General features: G+C 43.6%; 1 protein-coding gene across 1 annotated transcript in view; it reads right to left on the reverse strand.

Annotated features, from left to right (window-relative positions):
* Window positions 1–7,145, reverse strand: part of TACR1 (tachykinin receptor 1) — a 141,567-nt gene extending 134,422 nt beyond the window's left edge. Inside the window, exon 1 of the mRNA XM_007083489.3 lies at window positions 6,484–7,145. Coding sequence (XP_007083551.1) covers window positions 6,484–6,872 — 389 coding nt within the window. The 5' untranslated portion in view covers window positions 6,873–7,145. The remainder of the gene's footprint in view (window positions 1–6,483) is intronic.
* Between the last annotated feature and the right edge of the window lie 1,587 nt (window positions 7,146–8,732).

Consider the following 8,732-nt stretch of genomic DNA (forward strand, 5'->3'; position numbering starts at 1 on the left):
GATGGATGGATGAGGAAGAGGACATTCTCCTCATTGTCATCTAATTTTATCCCTCCTTATCATATTCTGCTAATACTACCTTTCATAGCTACCAGTGTTCTTTAATTACCAAATCCAATGTCCTCATCAGCCTAGGATTCTAATGACACTGATGAACAGAACCAACCACAAGTCACCTCTCTTAACCTTTGTCACTCTACATAGCCTGATTTCTCCACTACCTCTCTGCTTCTTCCGCCATCCCCCCGCCCCGCTCCCACCCCATTACTTGATGGACATTCTCACGAATTGTTGATGTCTTTGCCTCTTCTCTGGAAATGTGTACAGGTAAAAGAGATGTTTTCTTCTTTCAAACTCAAATAAGCCATCTGTTTGGAAAACTCCTAAATCCACATTTTCATCCCTGGCTTCTTAGTTTCTAGTCCCATATCTCAAGTTGCCTTGTTGGGCATTTCCAACCAATTGTTACATTTTCACATCAAATCCAGCCAAAATTGTATTCATCTCTTTCCTCTCCATTCATTTCCTGATTTACTAACCTCTGCATTCATTCCCTGATTTACCTGTGAACTCACTTCACTTGAGTCAAGCAGTCATTCTTCCCAAACATTTTGCAACTTTTTGCTTCCATAATTTTGTCAAACAGTTTCTTTTACCTGGAAGGTCACCTTTCTTTATCATCTTCTCTAAAAAATTTGATCTAGGGGCGCCTGGGTGGCTCAGTCGGTTGAGCGGCCGACTTCGGCTCAGGTCATGATCTCGCGGTCCGTGAGTTCGAGCCCCGCGTCGGGCTCTGTGCTGACAGCTCTGAGCCTGGAGCCTGTTTCAGATTCTGTGTCTCCTCCTCTCTCTGACCCTCCCCCGTTCATGCTCTGTCTCTCTGTCCCCAAAATAAATAAACTTAAAAAAAAAATTAAAAAAAAAATAATTTGATCTAATCTTCAAGGTCCAAGTCAATTGCCACTTTTTGAAGTCTTCCTTAATCATCACTGCTGGACATAATGTTCTTCCTCTTCTCTCATATTCAATTTGTCTATACAATCATATAAAACATATTCTAGCACCTTATATTGTAGCTACCTCTATATCAGTTCTGTTTGCTTCAATATGTAGCATAAAGCTCTTGAGGGAGGACATGAGACTTTGAGTTAGGAAACATCACCTTACCTGGTGGCATTATCCATCAATGGACTGAAGATCTTTGTCCAAATTTAACTGAGTGTTTCTACCTCAGGATCCTCATTCAACATTTGCTAATTTGACATCAATAATAATAACAAAGTCTTGTGGTCCTACTACTTGCATTTACATTGAGAATTACTCTTCATTTCCCTTCAATTAAACCTATGTTTCTGCCAGTTTTTTTAAAAACAAGGTCCTTGACCATTTAGCATACTGGGAGCTCCCATGAGTAGGGACAGGATGTGACAAGTGCAGTGCGACAGCTCCAGGGAGAGAGTAGGTGGTCATTGAATTTCTCCAGGAAAGATCCTTCAGTCTAATTGACCCATCCAAGATGTTAACAAGCTCAACTTTGATCTATGTCAACTCAGACATTTGAGGTTCTGGATTTGAAAAGACAGGGTCAGTTGTGATGGATAAGCTTCTAGTGAATGACCATTCTCAGTATCCCAGAGATGCTTGGTCATGGGTTGTAAGGTTCATCTAAATTAGTGAAAAGATTCTAAAATCTATGTTTGACCTCTGGGCAGTGAAGAATTGACCTGAGATATACAATGGGATCCAAGTCTAGTCAACAAGGTGGGGTTCAAGGACAGACTACAGGTCTGGTGGAGACCTGGGAAGCAGGCTATTTAAATTTGTAGCTGAGTGTGGCTGGGAGAATGGGACAGACATCACAGAACCATCAGAAGTTTTTGTTGTTTATGCATGTCTTTGCTTTTGGTTCCTCTTTTACTCTGTCAGAGCGCTCACTCCTTCTTTTGCCTTCAACCATTGCCCCTATCTGGGCAACTGTATATTTGGTCCTGATCATATTTCATATTGTTCAGAGACCATCATATTCTAGATGTTTCCTTTCACTCAAACAGAACATCCAGGACCAGTCTGAGGAGTGAGCAACCTTCTCCTTTCAACTCGCTGAAATTACACTTGCCCCTTCCAGGTAGAGAAGTGGTGTTACCAGCCCGGTGCTTTCCTGAGCTTCCTGTTGCTGTGTGTTTAATTCCCAGTCAGGTTGCCTTTTACCTCTATAGTCCCTCTTGTGGGGCTTAGGAATTGGCCTATTTCCTTCCTTCTTAGTGCTGCTCTTCAGTACTAGAACTGACAACCATCATGGGTCTTTGCAAAATGGTGGTGTCACTTCTTAGTGTCCTCCAACTTCTGATTTTATAAATCACACATACCTTCTAATTTTTCTAGTAGGGAAATTTTTTCCTTTTTTAAATTTTTATTTAAATTAAGGCAACACTATCAACAATAGTCCAATTACAGAAAGAGCCCAAATGTCCATTGGCTGATGAATGGATAAAAAAGATGTGGCATATTATATACAATGGAATATTACTTGGTGATCAAAAAGAATGAAATCTTGCCATTTGCCACAATGTGGATGAAACCAGAATGTATTATGCTAAGTGAAATAAATCCATAATAGGGAAAATTTTTTGAATTTCATTTTAAGTGGGAGAAATTATAGTTTCAAAAAGTAAAATCCCTGATGTGTTTTGGAGTTTAATTAGAGTTAGATCTGATCTTATTTAGGTATATTTGTCTCTGCAACCCTTTTATTCTAGATAACCATTGCCTTCAATAAATAAGTATTCCTTCTTCAGAAGAAGAAACACTCTTGTTCTCTCTCTCTCTATGTCTCATTCCCCACTCTATGGAAAGATAACAGAAAATAATTAAATTAGTACTGTAATTTACAGGTGAAAGTCTCTTTTTTCTCTGTATATATGTTTTAGTTCTAGAAGAAAATTTGGCAAAGTTTACCAGGACAGTTTGAACTAGCAACTCTGTATCAAGGAGTTTATTTTGAGGAGAGAACAAGGAATGCTCTCAAAGATTTATATCTGGGATACTTGTAGTTATTAAAAATGGAAAAAATTTACATATGAAAATAGGGGAATGGTAAAATAAATGATTATAGCCACGCAGTATAATGCATCCATTTTTAATAGATCAAAAATTCTATTTTGCAAACTATTTCATGACATGGAAAACACACATGAGATGATGGTAAGGAATGAAACAAAAAAGCAACTATTGAAACTGTTTTTATTATGATCCAAAATTTAGCCTTAAAAATGGGAGTAACTGTTTGTGGCATAAATAACACAGATAGAAAAAAGCCAGTATAAGCTAGCATTCCAGAATTTTAACAGGTTTACTGCCAGTAGTGGGATGGTAGATAATATTTACATTTTCTTTACAATTTTATGTATTTTTCTAAATGTTCTTTTGGGAAGATGTATTATTTTGTTCATTCATTCACTTATTTAACAAATGTGTAGTGACTGGTGACAGTACTGCCTTGTGCTGAGGAGATAAAGTAAACAAGACAGAACAGACGTATTCCTTGCTTTGCTTAGAGTTTACAATCCCTTAAAATTAGGAGGAAAAATGTGGTTTTTTTCCCCTTAATTCATTTCATTTGACCCAGTAATTCCACTTCTGGGAATCTATCCTAAGGAAATAATCAAGAAAGGAAAATAAAATTACCATATAGAAATGTTTATTAGTGCATTAACCATAAAGCAAAAATATTCAGAAATCACCTAAATACCCAACAGTAGGAGGGCAGTTAAAGTAATAATAGCACATGCATATAATGGAATAATATGAAGCCATTAATATTGTGTTACTGGAGACTTTTTAATAATATGGGAAAATGTTACTAATGTTTTCCATTACTATCAATGGAAAAAAGTAAGCTGCAAAATTATACAGAACCTGACCTCAATTATGTAGTGTAATAGTCATAAAAGAGAAATTAAAATGTTAACAGGTGTTATTTTGGCATGGTGAAGTAATGGCTGATTTGTATTTTGTGTCTATGTTCTTCGTATTTCCTGAGTTTTTGCAATGAACAGGTTTAATTTTATAATAAGGAAAACCATAATGCTTTTGTTTTTTAAGACTTGATTCAGATTATCTGTTAAAAATTCAAGGAACATACAAAAGATAATTTAACATTTCCTTAAAGTTTGCACTGCCTTGGTGGAGAAAGGAGAGATAATTGATATGATGACTGCTTACAGCCCCTTACCTTTCTAAAATATTCTTGGGAGAGAATGGATGAATATACATGCAGTGGAGCTACCTTCATCAGAGGGTCTGGGGGGATTAACTCACTGTGCTCATGAGGCTGAGCAAGGAAAATTAGAACAAGCACTTGGATGACTTGGGGACAGAGCCCTGAAGCCTAATCCCAAACTCTACCTTGGATTATAACCTTGAGCATGATGTTGATAATCTCCCTGGGCTGTATCTGGACATTAGGGACTTGGGGGCATTTCTTGCTCCTGTCATTTCCATCAGCTCAGGCACCAGGGCTCCTCTGACCTCACTAAGCAGCTGTCCTGCAGGGTCAGGGTCCCTGTCTATGGTTTGCCTAGAGAGAATAATGGAGCCTGAGATGCCAGGGTCAAGGCAACTAAAATCTGGCTCCCTACCCATTCCAATGTGAAGACTTTGACCCTGGCTTCTGTCCTTAGCCTTCTAAGTTCAAAGGGAAAGAGCATGGCTGTGGAACATGTCATTTCTGGGTAAGCTGGAGCAAGAGATCTGTCTGCTGAATGCTCAGAAGCACACTGACTGACAGGTCTCCCTTGAGCTCACACAAGGCCCAAGTGCATTTAAAATACCAACTTTCCCTCTGATTTAAAGTTCATCAAGGCTGAATGAAATCACACCACATTTCACTGCACCTATATTCATTCATATGTCATGCTATGGGTTTTCTAAATTTAAGGGGTCTGCTGTCCAGTTAAAGGAACAAGTCAGTGCAGAAAGACTTACAGACATACTTCACGTTCAACAAACTTAGTATCTGAACACTAAAGTAGCATAAAAGATAAATTTACAAAAGAACTCATTTCACTACCACTTTGAGTAATTGGTTTACCGTCTACATTTAAAATATAAATTGATTCACCGCAGTGTGTCACCACAATGTACCAAGCACATAGAGTTGCATAAAGGGAGTTGTACATGGAATTTAGAAGCCAGCATTTGGTTTGGACACCACTGCAATGATTTCTTACATTTCTCTGATTTTACAAGTGTTCATTGACTACAGAAGCTGAAAAAGACCTCAAATCAATTGCCAATCATAAACAATATTTATGCTAAAAGAATTTAGTAGTTTGGGAATTTTGAGGGGGGGGATTTTTCTCCTAGGTCCTTCTTTGGGTTTCTCATAATTCATAGATCTCAGTAAGGCCATGAAAAGAACTCATTTCAAAATCACAGTGGCAGGTGTTTTAAACATACCTCCCCATCCCAGGTAAGCATTGAATATTTGTGCACACATAGATACACACTAAAGACCTATAACACCCACAAAAATATCCACACAGAGGAAGATGTGCTCTACTAATCGATTTTCCATCCTGCCACCTGAGGAGCCATTCGTTCCAGAACGCAAGCCCTAGTGTTCGAAAATGCCAACATTTTCCTTATCAGCCAGCTTCTGAAACCTTAGTTGGGTGCAGGAAAAAAGAGCTTTCAACTGCCTTTGCCAAGTACATTTCTCTGTAGATACAGACAGGTGAAAAACATTGACCTTACATGACAAGAGAAATTTAGAAAAACTCCTGGGTAAGCTCCCTGGGCCCCTATTTGCGGAGTTCCTGAGGAACAGCCTAGCAGCATCTCATTGCTGAATGACAGCTCCAAGCAGCATAGATGGAGCTGAATTAGAATCCTGAGTATCTTATGATTCTAATGAAATGCTCTTCACATAGAAAGAATATTGGAGAGTTGAGGTGGGAGCAGTAAGTTCCTGAATATCCAGGAAAAAGTGAAAAATGAGAAATTTTACCTAGGCACGCTTAAAACTGGAAGGCACCAAGAGGCTGTCCAGCAGAATAGTAGGCTTGCAGGGATTTACAAAGCCCCAGCCAAGGGCCAGTCCCTTGGCCAAGGCTGGAGTATCCCCTTCAGGCTTTCAGGGTAAATGAGAGGAAGAATATATGGAAAGAAGCAAAGCAGTAGTTGAAAGAAACCTATCAAGAAGATGGGTGCAGAAGGGGTGAAGAAATAGAATTAAGTGAAGGAAAAAGGAGGTGTGTGAACAAAGGGAGACTGGCAATGAATGAAAAGGAAGATGAAAGGAAAGAAAAAATAGAAAAGCAAATGGTGAGATAAGATCAACAACTAATTCAACTAGCTGTCAGTAATAACCCCAGGGTCCAGGTGACCAATCTCCACCATGAACCAGGCACAGTGCAACCCGGAAGCTCACAGCAATGCTATGGTATGGACAATTTCTCCCTTTTCCAAAAAGGGCAAGCTCACCTATCGAAGGCCACAGCAGTCATGGAATAGATGCTGGCGAAGACAGCGGCGATGGGGAAGAAGTTGTGGAACTTGCAGTAGAACAGGCCGTAGTACCATTCGTTGTGGACAGCATAGGTGAAGTTCACCACCGTGTTGAACGCAGCCATGGATGCCTCTGCAAAAGCCAGGTTCACCAGGAAATAGTTCGTCACTGTCCTCATTCGTTTGTGGGCCAGGATGATCCACATCACCACCACGTTGCCCACGACGGAGGTCACCACGATGACCGTATAGGCAGCTGCCCAAAGGACAATTTGCCAGGCCGGCTGCACGAACTGGTTGGGCTCCGAGGTGTTGGTGGAGATGTTTGGGAAGAGGTCTGAGTCAACCTGGAGGACGTTATCCATTCCTCTGCTAGGCGGTTAAGCCCTCTTCTCTGCACACACCCTGCCTTTGCAGCAGGCCCTGAGGCTGACGCCTGGGGTCAGGGTCCTGCTTATTCAAGACAGGAGGGCTGCAGGCTCTTTCTGGGCAGAACTCTTTCCTTGCAAGCAGAAGAGTTGGCTCTCAGAAGATAAAACGCTTCTAGATGCGCTGTCTGCTCCTCGTGGCTCTGAATTCCTCCACTTTCAAGCTTCAGGAAGCATTTGAGTTCAGAAATCCGGAGACAGCGTCTCTCCTGCGTGGGACTAGGAAAAAGAAAGAAATCCCAGGGGTCACGCTTCCAGGAAGCAGGAGACCCTCGCCTTTTTGCACCTGCTGCTATTTGCAACTCCTATTCCCCCTGCTTGCAGCTGGAAATGCAAAAAAAAAACAAAAAACAAAAACAAAAAAAAACCTGTTCTGCAGGAGGACTGGGGGCAAAAGGGTGTGTTCGTCACCACGCGACCTGTAAAAGTTCTGAGTCTATAGCCAGTATTCTGGGGCCCCGTATCTGGCTGGAGATGTTTTCCTTTGCTTTCGCTGTGTTGCAGCTGCTGCTGCCGCCGCCGCCGCGGTCTGCAGCTTCGCAGGAGCCTCTTTGGCTCGGGTCCTGCTCTGCTCCGGAGTTAGCAGAACCTCGGTAGGCTGCGCGCAAGGTTTTTATAAGCCTCTGCAGAGACGTCACCGGGAAGGGGCAGTACCTGGGCTGCCAGTCCCGGTGCTCAGGGCAGCAGCTGAACCAGCTGTTGGCAACTGTCTTACTCCACTAACGCAGCCACCACGCCTTTTGCTGTTACCTGCTGTGGGAGTCTTTAAGCCGGGGCGGGGGAGGGGGGAAGGGGGCCACGCACTCCGCGAGGGGGCGCTAGGTAGCCTCGGAGTAATTGCGCCAAACGAAGTCTGCAGCTGGAACCACAGAAAAGGATTTGAGAAAGAGCTGTAGTGATGGACACACAACTTACACAGAGAGCAGCCCGGAGCGCTGCGACAGCTCTGCAGAGGCGCCTGCCTGTGGCTGTGGGAGTCCGGCAAGAGTGGGAGCGACGTGCCAGAGCTGCTCTCCGGGCCTCTCTCCAGCCCGAGTGCACCACGGGCTCGCTCTGTCGGCTACCGAGAAGGAAGGGGCAACGATGCCCAGTTGCAGGTGTCCGAAAAACAACTTTTCTGAGAACGTATTTAGGAAATATCCCCAAATACCTAGTTCCTTTTCCTGGGTAGACCGCTTCCCCAGAGGAAGCAGTGATAGACTCTAAGCTTTGGGGACACCTTCCCAGGCTCTCTGGTGGTTTGGCCCCTCGGTCCATGAAAAGCTCCAGCTGAGCTCTACAGATGAGCCCCAGCGCAGGCAACAGGGACTGACTGGGCTGGGCTCCCTGCGAAGCTCAGTGAGCCTAGGAGCCACCTACAAGCAGTGTGTCTTCCAGACGCGCCTCTTCTGGCTCTCTGCCAGCACTCACTGCGGCCTCGCGTTCATCGCCCAGAGACCTAGCAGCCTCTACCTCCGAGCCTCCCGGGCCTGCCGGCCACAGCCCGACCGGGTGGCGTCGGGGTCTCCTTCCCCTACCCCGTCTCAGGTTTGCAAAGGGACTGGAGGGCAGGTCTGTCTCCCATCTCTCTCCACCTCCACCCTGCCCCCGGCGGGCTTCAAGGCTTCATCTGTCAGTCCAAGGCCATTTCAAAAGGCCGAGCTGGAGTCAGGCGCTGGGAAGAGGTGGGAAAGGCTCTCCAGTGCGTGCGCATCATCTTGAAGAAGCCGAGATGGCATGAGGTTCGGAGCGCGGTCCAGCCAGAATGTCTACGAGACACGGTTCCGCGGGTAATCGAATCTTCCGAGGCTTTCTGGG

This window comes from Panthera tigris, chromosome A3 (genome assembly GCF_018350195.1).
Source record: "Panthera tigris isolate Pti1 chromosome A3, P.tigris_Pti1_mat1.1, whole genome shotgun sequence".
Classification (NCBI taxonomy): domain Eukaryota; kingdom Metazoa; phylum Chordata; class Mammalia; order Carnivora; family Felidae; genus Panthera; species Panthera tigris.